The 14,911-nt window shown below is 34.9% G+C and overlaps 2 protein-coding genes across 2 annotated transcripts; one reads left to right on the top strand and one right to left on the bottom strand.

Moving 5' to 3' along the window:
• The first annotated feature begins 7,230 nt into the window (after positions 1-7,230).
• Positions 7,231-9,801, top strand: LOC124919636 (subtilisin-like protease SBT1.2). The gene is made up of 2 exons (XM_047459924.1): positions 7,231-8,263; positions 8,379-9,801. The coding sequence occupies exons 1-2, from the start codon at positions 7,260-7,262 to the stop codon at positions 9,697-9,699; spliced, it is 2,325 nt and encodes a 774-aa protein (XP_047315880.1). The 5' UTR covers positions 7,231-7,259; the 3' UTR covers positions 9,700-9,801.
• A 137-nt stretch (positions 9,802-9,938) lies between these two features.
• LOC124919637 (photosystem II reaction center Psb28 protein-like) lies at positions 9,939-11,215 on the bottom strand. Its single transcript, XM_047459925.1, has 2 exons — positions 11,058-11,215; positions 9,939-10,613 (listed from the first exon to the last, which is right to left on the bottom strand). Exons 1-2 carry the CDS (start codon positions 11,128-11,130, stop codon positions 10,132-10,134), a joined length of 555 nt encoding a protein of 184 aa, XP_047315881.1. The 5' UTR covers positions 11,131-11,215; the 3' UTR covers positions 9,939-10,131.
• Between the last annotated feature and the right edge of the window lie 3,696 nt (positions 11,216-14,911).

Genomic DNA, 14,911 nt, shown 5'->3' on the forward strand with positions numbered 1-14,911 from the left:
AAAATCCTCGTCGGACCCCTTAGTCTTAGTTGAATAACATCGGTCGGACCTTTCGGTTCTGACTAGAGAACATCAGTCGGACCTTTCGGTCCTAGGTGAATAAACTCGGTCAGACCTCTTGGTCTTAACTTAAATTTCTCGATTAGATCTCTCGATTCTAACTGAAGATCCTTGGTCGGATCTTTCGGTCCTGGTCGGACCTATCGGTTCACAAAAACATCAAAATTACAAGTTTTGCAATTTTGATGGAGGCTTGGATTCTTTAATCCAAAAGCCTAGGTAGCTTCACAAAGCTCCCAGTAACATTAAGAACATCATCTCAATGTGTGATTCAACCTAGATGATGTTCGTTTAATCAGTTTAGAGCTAAAAATCGGGTTTTTAGATTTAAAGCTATAATGAAGTGTGAGGAACTTTCCAATAGCTTCCTTATACTTCATATGATTGATTTGTATAAAAAAATGAACATTACCCATTCGTTTGGACCAATTCAAGAACTCAAACTTTTCATTTATTTTGAAAATTTTGATTTTGATCAAACATGATCAAGATGGATCAAACATGATTCAAATAGTTGTCCAACATAATTAGAAACATGTTGAGAAGCTTTCTAGATTGGTGTTATTAAGGATTAGCTCAAGAACATAATTCAAATTTGGGTTTGTTCGTTTTAGATCGATTAATCGATCTTAATTTTCACAAAAAACTTGCAAATGATCCTATGATCGATTTCCAATCAGCAAATTCAAAAACAGACAACATACAAGCTTGTGAAAACTGAAATATATAAATTTCAATTTTAAAATGAAAATTAAAGGGTGATTGGAAGCATACCAAGGATTGAAGAACACTCCTTAGGCATTAGAGAAGTTGTTGGGATGTCTGGATCCAAGCTTTAAGGACTTATACATAAATTTAGAAAAATCCGTAGCTTTGAGCTTTAATGGAGGATTTTATATTTCTTCTGATTGAGGGTTGAATATGTTATGCCTTGGCTTTAGAATGATCAAGGGAGGCTATTTATAGCCTCTCCAAGTTGGTTGAGGAAGCAAGTAGGGTCGAATTATTCAAACACCATTCATGGTGTTTTGGCTGTTCTTCCGGTCAGTCGTCGACATAGGCCATCATGACAATCCTAGGCTTATGGGAAATGATCACTGAAGTAGGGTGATCATTTCAGTTTTTGAATGGAGTCAATCCATTCAGAAATGAAAAAATTTCATCTTTGAAAAATTAAAGATGGTTGCGGATGGTTATCCATCCGGCGTCGCGATGAAGACGACGATCCAGGGATGAAACGTTGTCGTTTCTGGCAAAAACACAAACGTGGGGCATTCCTTCAGCGCGCTGTTGCATTTCGGCTGTTCTGTCGCGTTTTAGCTAACGGTGCATTAATTGATCATGTGCGGCGCGAAGGCACATTCCTTTCACTACAACGAGTGACTATTGGGCATTGGTAGGCATGGCAAATTTCTGGGGTTCGGGGGACTCGATCCGAACCAAACCGAACCCAATTTTGCCCCGAAAAAATGGTATTTAAAATACTCGAAATATCGGTTTGGAACCGACGGGTACCCGAACCGGACCAGACCTGATTTTTTAAAACAATTTATTTTTTACTTATTTAACTAATTTTAACCTGTTAATATATTTTTTAAATTTTGATAGGTTTTAAACTTAATTTGGATGAAATTGAAATTTTTTTTTATATTTTAAAATATTTGAAATTATTCGATGATACAATAACAAAAATAATTCAGGTGTTTTAAGCTTTAAAAAATTATTTAATAAAAACAATTATAAATATTACATAAAATAAAATAAAACAAACATTGATATATTATATTAAATATATATATAAATATTATTTAAAAATATATATATATTAAAAAATAATCTTATTTTCTCAAACCTATCATTCTCCTTTTCCTCGTCTCTTATTTTCAGATTTTGTCTACCATTTTACCCTAAGTTAAGAAGGTAGACTATCGTCACCAATTCCTCATTTTATCGCTTGGTAAAACTATTCCTCTTTCCTTTAATTTTTTAGTGCTTTAGCTAAATGGGGTAATGAGTGTTGACCTAAACTCTATACTGGAATTAGGTGATTTGGCTTACAGAATAGCTGCAGCATGTAGGAATGGAAACAGAACAGCATAACCGAATAGTGAGAACAAAAAAAATATCTTTAATTATTTTTCTAGTACTCGGAACCAAACCGAAACCAATCGGTTCTGACCCGAAATTACCCAGAACTAAAAAGCAAACAAATTACCCGAACCAATCGGTTCGGTTCCTTCGGGTACCCGACCCGTCGGGGCTAAAATGCCATGCCTAGGCATTGGATGAAAATCCAGCGTCCATCCAATGGCCGCGGTTTCAGTTGTGACATTATTCCGAATTTCAGCTACGCTCTATTACATATTTTGTTTTTTATTTAAAACCTTAAGGTTTTGTTTGAAATTGATTTTTCTTTTAAGACTTTATTTTTAAATCTTTAAATACACAAAATATTTATTTGGGGAAAAATTGGTACCACATTTTATTCTAAACTATTTATTTTAATCTTTTTGATTTTCGAGGAATTCGCTGGGGAACATCTTCAAGGTGGAGAGTCAACGATGGTTATAAAATTTTCCGAACAAGCTGGGTCACGCGGGAGATTTTCAACCGAGAAAACTAGTGATCTGGCCCCTCGGTCGATGATGACATGATTCTTTACGGAAGATACTAGACGCAGTTATCATTCACGACCAAGAGGATTTAGCTTGACACTTAATTTTTTTAAAATTAATTTGAGATAAAATGAGTACAACATTTATTTCAAATAGTTTTATTTATTTTATTTGACCATTATCATTAATTAATTATGTTTTAATTATCACAATAATTAATATAATTAATTGTTTAATTAGGTTTGGCTTGGGGTTTAATTATTTTGATTTATTTATTTGAAAGTAATCAAAATAATCATTTTAATTTTTATAAATTGTTAAGGAGAATTTTTGTGCTTACAACTCTAAAAACCAAAAGTTTAAACATCTAAAATTTAATTTATTAATTTAAAATTTTAATTAAATTTATCATTTCGTTTCCTCGTCTCTTTTTACTAATTCAAGAATAGAGTAAGATATGAGAGGTTGATTATTGAATAAAAGAGAATTGCCTAAAAATTAATTAAAAAAGTTAATTAACCTTTTAAATAAATATTTTGCCCAAAAATACCCCATAAACTAATAAATGACTATTGGATATAAGTCTTTCCCGAGTGTCACCAAACATGAAACTCAAAATAATATATGAAATTACGTTTATACACCTGAATTATTTTCTTGATTTTTAAAAATTGAAGTAACAACTCTAAAACCAAAAGGCTATCCATCTAAAATTTAATTTATTAAATCAAATTTCTAATTAATTTTAGCGTTTCGTTTTCTCATTTTTTTTATGAGATTCAAGAAAATGGTAAGTTAAGAGACGTTGATTATTGAATAAAAGAGACTTTCCTAAAAATTAATTAAAATGTTAATTATTTTTGATTAACCTTTTTAAATAAATATTTTGCCCAAAATAACCCTTACAGATCTCTTGACGACTTTATTGGAGAGATTAACAATTGTTTAACATAAAGAATAAAAATTTGACTATTAAAACAAAATATGTTCTTACATTTTTTAATCCCCGATAATGAACATATCGGAGGGCATGCCACCCAAATGATGTTATAGGCTTTATCCTAATAAATTTTCAGACATATAATCAACGACTACTTAACCCTATTATTTTCAGAAGTATTCAAAAAGCATTACGAGTTGCTGTCCTTATTTCTATGAATTATCTATAAAGATTGTCGATAAGAAACGACAACTTGTTACAAACCGAGCGATGATGCGAGATGTTTAACTAGAATACAAGGGATCGATCTCCTCTTTGATAGTGAGGTGTCCTTTGGGATGTATGCATTATGGAAATGTCAAAAATTCTCGATCGAATTGACACTTCTCTATTTATGACAATGTTAACCCCTTTCGCTATTGGTGAGTAATTAGTCTTTTATGATCACCTAAACAATAAAATCCCGGATATATTATCAAGATTCGTTGTTTGACGTGCCCAAATAACAAAACCACGCCACTAAACCATTACATTACTCCTAGTGGCGGACCCAGAAATATTTTCTCGGGGGGGCCAAATACATAGTAACGTAGCATTTTTTTGGCGATCAAATAAATGCATTTTTTAATTAAAATTTTACTCGGTAATTACATAAAAATACTAACAAGAACAATTACAAAATACTAACAAGCACAATTACTAAATTATTCTTGTTCATGAGTCGGTACAAAAAGAAGACAAAATATCTTCATTACGTTGACTATACCAATCAATCAATTCAAGAAAATTACCTTTATTTGATGAACTACTTGACTCATCATGTCCTCGAAAAGGTAATTCTTGCCTCAATAGAAAGCGTGTTACATCAAACATTGTCGTTAAACGAGTGCGATAATTTATTTCTATATCACGACCATGTGTACGTAAAACGTTTCTCATGTTATGTCTTTGATCTTGAAATGATTCAAATTGATTTCTAGCTTCATTATGACAACTATATGAAGTTCCCATATGTCGATTGAATCTTTCTAATGCCCTTTTCCAATTTTTGTACCCATCTCCTATAAAGGTAACATCTACGTTTTCTCTATTTAAAGACTTAAAAAGATAACACTAAAAATAAAATGATGTATCTTTTGATATGCTATGTTCTAACCATGTATATTTGATCAGTAACATTAGACTCATTAGTAGGCTCATTAATTGATTGAGAATGTTCAGACTGCTCATGTGATGTAGAAGTAAAAATTCGTTTATAGAACATCTTCATTATTCTATATCCTACATAAAATAAATAACTAAAAATAGATATGTGTCATAACCTACGCCCCTAAATAAAATCTAACAAATACATTTATTTGTTGTAATAGTTTAAAACTAATTTAAAATTAAGAAATATAAAATAATATTTTACCTTTATATTTATATAAATTATTATTTTTCCCTTATATTTATATAAATTATTATTTTAATCTTTATTTTATAAGTAATTCGTATTATTAATTAATTATATTGAAATATATATATATATATAATTATAATATAAATGTAGTTTTAAAATAAATAATAATCTTATATGATTTTCATTATTTTATATATAATTCTTTATATTTTAAATTATATATATATAAATCTTATTTATATATTAACTAAAATTTATGTATTATTATTATAAATATTGTATCTTAAAAAATATTGTTGGTATAAAATAAAAATAATAATTACTTTAATAAAATTATATTTGAAATTAGAATACTATAATTATGAATTAGTTTTTTTATTATTTTTTATAAAAGAAAGTGTTAATTTATTATAAATATTTATATATTAGAAAATAATGTTTGTATAAAGAAAATGTGAGAGGCAGGATTTGATCACCCGACCCCTCCATTACGGAAGGTCAACTCCAAAACCAACAGGACAAAACCTTATTTGATAAATATATATATATAATATCTCAAAACTTTTATGGTTGGGGGAGGCCCCTTATAGGTCCGCCACTGATTACTCCCATATATATTATATTAAAATACCAATATATTTAGAGTTATAATTATGTTTTTAGGAGAAATTCAAAAATTAAAATATTTTTGTCTATGTTTGTTATAAGCAATATATTTTTAAAATAAGTAAAAATTAACCACAAATACTTAACAGATTAAAAATAGTATTGACTAAGAGTGTAAACGATTTGGTTTGATTGATTTATTGACCAAAATGCATATTCAAACTTTTGACGTCGATTTACTAAATTTTAAATTGTCGGTTTGATCAGTTCGGTGTGAACGGTCAGAAGATTGATTTGGCCGGATTAATCAGTTTGATGCATCGCAAATTTTGTTAAAATATATTTTATATATCAATAACAACCGATATATATTTTCATGTATACGAACAAAATACAAATATTATGAATAAAATTCGATAAATAATTCATAAATCACTAGCATAATTTTCAAAAACACAAAATACATTATAAGAAGATTGTTTTTACTAAACATCGTACTAAAATTGAGTCAACAATTATGAAATTAAATTTGTCTATTACTAATAGGTCTAATAACAAGCCTATAAATTTATGATATTCTCTCATTATTATTAATTTAAATGTGTTATGACGTAATAGTTATATTATATTACTTATTATTGTCGGTTTAAGCTTTGATTTTTTTTTTCATGTCTAATTTAAATATTTAGTTTGTTTGAATATTACAATTAAACCTATAAACCGAATCATTAGAATCGGTTTCGTAAAAAGGAACCGTTATGAATTTGATTTACGAATTCGATTTGATCTGAACGGGTTTTAGTTTAGTTTATTACCCTTGGTATTGACCATTTAATACTAATGAAACAAAATATGTTATTATTAAAAACAATGGTAATACTTTTTTTTTTTTGAAAAACAGTTTAATGTCATTTTATTAAAAAAACCCAAAAAAGGGAAAAAAAAATACAAAAGTTTAAGATCAGATGTAGACTTAATATCTCTTTATATGTTGTTTTTAATAAATTAAATAATATATTAAATTAATTATGTTATATATGTGAATTTAGTTAACTAACTTATTAAATTATAACTAATAATATTTTTATTAAATTAAAATATCAAATTTAAAGTTATAATATATTCATAAAAGTGATAAATTTATTAATTTATAATTATAATAATATATATTACAAGTTAAATACTAAATAAAATTAAACTTAGACAAGCCATTTAAAATTTAAAAATAAACAAATATAAATCAAACCTATGAAATATATCAAATATTATTCTGACTTTATTACATTTCATAGATTATGATCAAGACAAGAGCGTCTGAAAACGGCGAAAGTCGAATTTAGGAATGAAGATTCGTGTTTAAACTGTCCATTCTAACGGCTAGTGCGATATAATAATTAAGGTTATGAAAGCAACCCGGCGGCTATCCCGTGAAACCTTAATTTACAGTCGAGCTCCGGCTCCTCGTGATGAAGAGCTAGCCAAGCCAAGCCATACAGACAGACGGCCCTGAAATTTCACGAGTTTCTTCGTCTTCAAAAAATGGCTCCAAACCTCATAATTTTCAAACACTTTTCCTCACCTTCAAATACCCCAAAATTCATCGTTGGTATCTCAAAACATTCATTCAATCATCAAAATGGATTACTACTACACTAGTACCCTTTTCTTCCTTCTCTCTCTCCTTTGTTTTCAAATCAATGCTGTTGATGATCATCATAATCTCCAAACCTACATTATCCAGCTTCACCCACATGGAATCACCACTCACTCTTCCAAACTCCAATGGCATCTTTCAATCCTCCACCAAGCTCTTAATTTCTTGTCAGAGGAGGAATCGCCTTCTCGACTTTTATACTCTTACGACTCCGCCATCGAAGGATTCTCCGCCCTTCTCTCCGAAAACGAGCTCGTGTCACTGCGAGAATTGCAAGACGTCGTCGCTATTAGACCCGAGACAAAATTTCAAATTCAAACCACTTACTCTTACAAATTCTTAGGCCTTGATGGAGTTTCAGGCGGTTGGGCTAGGTCCGGGCGAGGTTACGGATCAATTATCGGTCTATTGGATACCGGAGTGTGGCCCGAGAGTCCAAGTTTCGACGACACCGGAATGCCTCCGGTTCCAAAAAAATGGCGCGGGACTTGCCAATTCGGTCAAGATTTCAACTCCTCAAACTGCAACCGAAAAATCATTGGCGCAAGATATTTTAGCAAAGGCCATCTCGTGGCATCGAACTCATTGCAAAAAACACTAGACAAAGAGTATATGTCTGCCCGGGATTCCCACGGGCACGGATCCCACACCGCTTCAACTGCAGGAGGCTCGCCGGTTAACTCGGCGAGCGTTCTCGGGAATGGTGCGGGCACAGCGTTAGGGATGGCTCCCGGTGCCCATATTGCGATATACAAAGTTTGTTGGTCAACTGGTTGTTATAGCTCCGACATCTTGGCTGCAATGGACTCCGCTATTAAAGATGGTGTTGACGTATTATCCCTCTCCCTCGGAGGCTTTCCGGTTCCACTTTACGAAGACACCATCGCGATTGGAAGCTTCCGAGCCATGGAACATGGGATCATAGTGGTTTGTGCAGCCGGAAACAATGGCCCTTCCGATAGCTCTATTGCCAACGACGCTCCATGGTATGGTTTTCATAAATAAAGTAATGAAAAATAGTTCGTTTTTATGTATGATGGTTTTTTTTTCATAAATAAAAGAAACTAATGATAGCTTAATGTAATTATTCCCAATTAACAGGATTGTAACCGTTGGAGCAAGCACTTTGGACAGAAGATTTCCCGCCATAGTCCGAACGGGCAACGGTAAATATATTTACGGTGAATCAATCTATCCCGGGAAATCAAATCCAACGGCCGAGAAAGAGTCGGATCTCGTTTACCTGACGGAAGGGAACACCGGAAGCGAATTCTGTGTAAAGGGTTCTCTCCCAAGAACAAGCGTTCTGAACAAAATGGTGGTGTGCGATCGCGGCATAAACAGCCGAGCCGAAAAGGGTGAAGCGGTGAAAGAGGCAGGTGGGTTGGCGATGATCTTGGCAAACACTGCGATCAATTTGGAAGAAGATTCAGTCGATGCCCATGTAATACCAGCCACACTAATCGGTTTCGAAGAATCCCTTAAGCTAAAGAGCTACATAAACTCGACTATAAATCCACGAGGAAGAATCATATTCGGAGGAACCGTGATCGGAAAATCGAAAGCTCCTTCGGTAGCTCAATTCTCGTCGAGAGGTCCAAGTTTCACTAATCCATCGATTCTCAAACCGGATGTCATAGCTCCGGGAGTGAACATCATAGCTGCATGGCCACAAAACCTCGGCCCATCCGCCCTTCCTGAAGATTCTAGAAGAGTGAATTTCAGTATCCTTTCCGGAACATCCATGTCATGTCCTCACGTGGGTGGGATCGCCGCCTTGCTTCACTCAGCCCACCCTGAATGGACTTCAGCCGCCATTAAATCAGCAATTATGACTACATCTGAAATAACCGACCATTTTGGAAAGCCGATAATGGATGGATATAAACCAGCTGGAGTTTTTGCACTCGGAGCAGGACATGTTAGCCCGTCGAGAGCGGTTAATCCAGGCCTCGTTTATGACATCAAACCGGATGAATACTTGATCCATCTCTGCACACTCGGATATTCAAGAATGGAGATTTTCACTATCACCCATAGAAACATTAGCTGTCATGAGGCTTTACAGAAGAACAGGGGATTCAGCTTGAATTACCCGTCCATTTCTGTAATTCTGAAACCTGGAATGAAAAGGAAGATGATCAAAAGAAGACTGACAAATGTGGGTAGCCCGAATTCTAGTTACTCGGTGGAAGTGACGGCACCTGAAGGAGTTAGAGTAATAGTTAAGCCGAAGAGATTGACTTTTGGAAAAAAAACAGAGAGCTTGAGTTACACAGTTTGGTTTCTGTCCAGAAAGAAGGCTGGAGAAGAAGAAGAATTTGGTGAGGGACAGTTAAGTTGGGTGCAGTCTAGAAATGGAAACAATAACAATAGGATAAGAAGTCCTATTTCGGTAACATGGACAACATCAAATAAGTGAGTTTTTGTTTGTTTGTATTAACTAGAAGATGATCCACTAGTTGTTTCTCAGTGGATGGATGGATGACCAATAATAATAAAATTTAAGATGAAATCGAAAAGCAAGAAGTTGCATTGCTCGTGAATAAAGTGATTGAAGCTACTGAAAATTACTTCTTGAAAGAAGATAAAAGACCAAAATTTGAGTTAGAAATGAATCAATTGAGATTCCAAATTTGAAATTTGTTTGCAAGAACTGTGTAGTTTGTAAGGGTAAGAGGTAAAATGAAAGATTGAAATATGGTTTAATGTCAAATTTATCCTTAATCTTGACCAAACCAAAATTCTTTAGGAAAATACACTCAAACTTGTACAAGATGCTGCTCATATCCAATAATATGGCCGATGAATTAAAAAAGTGTAGTTATTAGAAAGGTGAATATACTTAGATTCTTCAACTTTTGACGAACTGAAGACCGTTATCATTAGAGTATCTCTCCATGAATCTCATGAATCTATCCCAGTCTCTAGGAGTTCGCATAATATACTTGGCTTCAATTACAGAAGGCTTCCCATTGACAAATTTAGCACTGACATCAACTGACTGAAGAACACCTTCTTCGTCGATCATGTAGAAGCCAGTAATGTCACCCACTTCACGACCACCCGAAGAATCAAAAACAGAAGGCTGATCAAATCTAAATATGGCCATTCCATTTGTACCATCTCTTGATTTAGTAAGCCTCACATCTGGAATTGTCAGCTCGTCTGTTCCTTGAATGAATTGAATCTTGGTTTTCACCATCATTATTCTAAGTCTGTAAGAACCAAAACCTTGTCTTTTTCTTCGACTAGCCCAAATCGATCCACACAAACTTAATGATTTCCCGCTGAATGTGGACATTGCACTTCCTTGAACAGACCAACCAGCCTTGCCTGTATATTATAATTGTAGGTATAAATTTGTTTTCTGCATCATGGAATCGGTTATGATAGAAACTACAAGTCTTTACAAAGGTGATATCTGATCTTTATTCAAACTTGCTTCTTGCCTTATATAGACAAGTTGAATACTAACTAATAGGATGTTTTGATTGCTAAAAACTCTTGGAATTACAAAATTGAATAAAAAAAGACTCCCATTAATAATGGACCTAAGTATACTACATGTTCTTATGTATTGAGCAGAATTATAAAAACTACTGGATTCAAGATAATATTGGTTAATTAATAAACAATTTTCTCTGGCCTTCAATTCCTGGAATTAGAGGGAGGAAGACAGATAAACAAACACAGATAATATAGGGTGTCTTCAGCTAAAACAATTTTAACAGAAATTAAACGCAATGGTAGTTGATGCATTGTGAAGAGAAATGGCACCTGAAACAGAGCGAGTCTTTGGGGAAGCGTAAGAGATGGGAGAGTAAAGCGCAAGAGATTGAAGCGTCGCCATTGTTAAGTGGAGAAAGAGAGAAGATATCCAGTCCAGAGAAAAGTGGAGGGGATATAGCAGGAAGCTGATGTGGTGATATGAGAAGTGTGGTTGTGTAATAACGACAGCCATTCATTCTAACTTTCTTAAAATGGTTTTTATTTTCGGAATGAATAAAAAATGAAAATAAAAATAGTTTGAGAGTTTTTAGTGTAACTAAGTAAGTTTCATAGTAGGGATTTAGTTTCGAGTTTTTCAATATGGGTTTTTCAATATGGGTTTTTCGAATTTTATTATTTTTAAGCAAAATTGAAAACCGAACTAAATATTGAAAGTTAATTTCAAATTCAGTAAAATTAAATTCGATCGGATATTCGCTTCAGATCAAATATTGAACACATTTATACAATTGTACTATTTATTAGTTATTCCTCTTTCGTCCCCTGCTAAGCTTTACATTTGTAGTTGGAACAATTTCTAAGAAATAATTATATTAAATGTGTAGTGGGTGGTTGAAAAATGTGAAAGTAAAATAAAAGACATATTTGCCCAAGAAGATTAAAATTAAACTGCACAAATTAAATTTTTCTTTCAAATTTTTCCTCCTAAAATACATAAAGATTTCCTTCTTAATTTTACAAATTTCACCTACTATAAATAGTCATTTTACAGCAATAAATTCATATTCAACCGTTTAAAAAAATTTCCAACTCAAAGCCAAACACTTGTGATGAAATTACAAATTTAATTACTCGGTTTCTTTTTGAAGGCAGTAATGAAGGAAAACCTCAAATGGGCAAGTTTAAAAAGGCAACTTCAAAATTTGGATACAGTCGACAAATAATCAGTGATATATGGGCAATGAAAAGGCGACAATGAAGATTGGAAGAGAAGGGAACGTGACGTCTCCTATCAGTTACTCACGAAGAGTATCTACTCGGTGTGGGCGTTGAAGATGCGGGTAAACTTACAAGCACAAGGAGTGTGGGAAGCCGTGATGCTCGACGATGTTGACGAACGGGAGGATAGAATGACTCTCGCTGCCATCTATTAAGAACTCCCTAAGGACGTCCTTCTCATGGTGGTTGAGAAGGATCCCGCCAAGCTAGCATGGAAGACGCTAAAGACAATGCATGTTGGAGTGGAAAGAGTCAAGGAGGCAAAAGTGCAAACCTTGAAGACACAATTCAAGGCGATTCGCATGAAGAATGGGGAATCGGTGAATGATTTCGCCATGAAATTGACATCCATCGTGAATGGTATCCGCTCGTTGGGAGAGAAAGTGGAGGAGATCTATGTCATCAAGAAGTTCCTTAAAGCCTTACCACAAACATACATGCAGATCGTTACAGCGATCGAACAATTTGGTGACCTCAAAAATATGACCGTCGAGGAGATTGTCGGTCGTCTCAAAGTCCACGAGAAGAGACTTTGCGGCTATAAAGACCAATAGGAGGAGCACATATTGCTCACGCATGATGAATGGATGTCATGAATAAAGAATAATGGAGAAGCCAAATTTTCTTCTAGATCGTCGAGTCGTAGCGGTAACGGTAGAGATAACCGAGGTTGTGGCAAAGGGCAAAGTCAAAGGCGAAGTCGTGCAGAAAGCTCACCTCGACAAGAAGACACCAAGCCCCGCAAATACAAGAGCAAAATGAAGTGTTACTCTTGTCAAAAGTATGGGCACTACACGTTTCAGTTCCCTAACAAAAGGTCTGACGGTGAGGCAAACCTCACTAGCTTCTATGACAAGGAACCATAATTAATGTTTGTTGAGGTAGTGATGAATGATTTGCCCGAAGACGATGATACAAACCTCACTAACTTTTATGACGAGGATCTAGTATTAATGTTTGTTGAGGGAGATGAGAAGACAAACCTTGAAGAGTTCATGAAAGAACTGTCAAAGGAGGAAACGGAGGTGGTGTTGTTCAATGAAGAGAAAGTTATGGAGAAACTTCTCGCAAGTGGCGATGAGTGTAATCACACCGATGTGTGGTACCTTGATAATGGAGCAAGCAACCATATGACGAGCCATTGAGAGAAGCTCAATGAGCTCGACGAGAAAATTACCGAAAATTTGAAGTTCGAAGACGGAAGCAAGGCGCACAAGATTCCTAATCCAGCTTGCGGGAAAATGAAGTTGAAGTGGTGCAACGACAACAACAAGCTCGTACAAAATTCCGTGGAGTTTAGAATCCTACGAGATGTCTAGGCGGAGGCACCACTAGTAGAGATGGATCTTGATGAATTGTTGTTACTCACCACCGACGAGCCAATAACATATCACGAGGCGGTAGTCGAAGAGTCGTGGAGTGAGGCCATTAACAAAGAGCTCGAGTCTATTAGGAAGAAACTTGACACACTCAGGCTAATTCTTGCCATCGTAGCTCACCGTGGATGGGAGATTCACCACTTGTATGTCTAATTAGCATTTTTCAATGGTGGTATTGAAGAAGAGGTCTATGTCACTCAACCTGAAGGCTTCATCATAAAAAAATAAAGAGCACAAGGTGTAAAAGTTATACAAGGCTCTCTATGGACTACGTTAAGCACCAAGGGCGTGGAACACTTGCATTGACAAGAGAATGAGGAGTCTCGACTTCGTGAAATGTTCTCAAGAGAATGTTGTGTACACAAGAAACCATGGAGAAGAAATACTCATTATTGGCGTATACATCGACGACTTGATCGTGACAGGATCAAGCATCATGAGTGTTGAGGAGTTCAAAAAAAAAGATGATGAAGGAGTTCAAGATGAGTGATCTCGGGCTACTCTCTTACTATATTGGTATTGAGGTGAAGCAGGAAGCTTACGCAAAGAAGGTGTTGAAACAGTTTGCAATGGAGGATTGTAACTCGAGCAAGTATCCTATGGAAGCAAAGTTGCAGCTCGGAAAGGATGTGGAAGGAAGCTTAGTAGATTCGAAGGAGTATAGGTGTATCATCGAGTGTCTTAGAAAGCAGTGATACTACTAGAAAGGACGATTTCAATATTTCCTATACGGAGTCCTTTATATAGACGTTGGGGCGGACGAACGCTAAGATGGAATAGGCCCGCTAATATCCCCAATGTTCCTCTTGCAATATGATGAAAGGTTATTCCTCCCGCAACAAAAGGATCAAAACCTTTCACAAACCATACTTGACGCACACTCGACCCGATATCTCTTATGTAGTTAGCATAGTGAGTCGATACATAGAGAAGCCTACCACTCTACACCAATAGGCAGTAAAACACATTCTTTGTTACGTGAAGGGAACGACGAGTTATGAGATTCGGTTAAGAAGAGGACGAGAAGTTGAAGAACTCGTTAGTTTTACTAACAACGACCTAGCCGGTGACACATATGATAGAAAAAATACCGGAGGGATGGTGTTTTATCTCAACGGGAATTTGATCACCTGGAAATCTCAAAAGTAGTGAACTATTACTTTATCTTCATGTGAGGCAAAGTTTATGGAATCTACTATAGCATCATGTCAAATACTTTGGCTGAGAAACTTGTTGAGAGAAGTGCTCGGATGCGAGCCGAAGCCGGTAACCCTTTATGTCGACAATAAGTTCACAATAGCATTAATAAAGAATCTAGTGTTTCATGGACGTAGCAAACACATCGACACTCGGTTCCACTTCATCCGTGAATGCATCGAGAACCGACATATCGTTGTAGAGTTTGTAGGCACTAGAGAGCAACGCGCAAACATTCTCACTAAGGCACTAGCAAGAGTCAATTTTGCAGAGATGCGAGAGCTTCTTTGTGTGAAGAATCTCAAACCAAATCAAGCTTACGGGCGA

This window comes from Impatiens glandulifera, chromosome 1, assembly GCF_907164915.1.
Source record: "Impatiens glandulifera chromosome 1, dImpGla2.1, whole genome shotgun sequence".
NCBI lineage: Eukaryota > Viridiplantae > Streptophyta > Magnoliopsida > Ericales > Balsaminaceae > Impatiens > Impatiens glandulifera.

Coding starts and splice junctions, on each gene's coding strand:
- LOC124919636 (XM_047459924.1), top strand. CDS start 7,260: ATGGATTACTACTACACTAGTACCCTTTTCTTCCTTCTCTCTCTCCTT. Junction 8,264..8,378: donor ATTGCCAACGACGCTCCATG/GTATGGTTTTCA, acceptor CCCAATTAACAG/GATTGTAACCGTTGGAGCAA.
- LOC124919637 (XM_047459925.1), bottom strand. CDS start 11,130: ATGGCGACGCTTCAATCTCTTGCGCTTTACTCTCCCATCTCTTACGCT. Junction 10,614..11,057: donor AAAGACTCGCTCTGTTTCAG/GTGCCATTTCTC, acceptor TATAATATACAG/GCAAGGCTGGTTGGTCTGTT.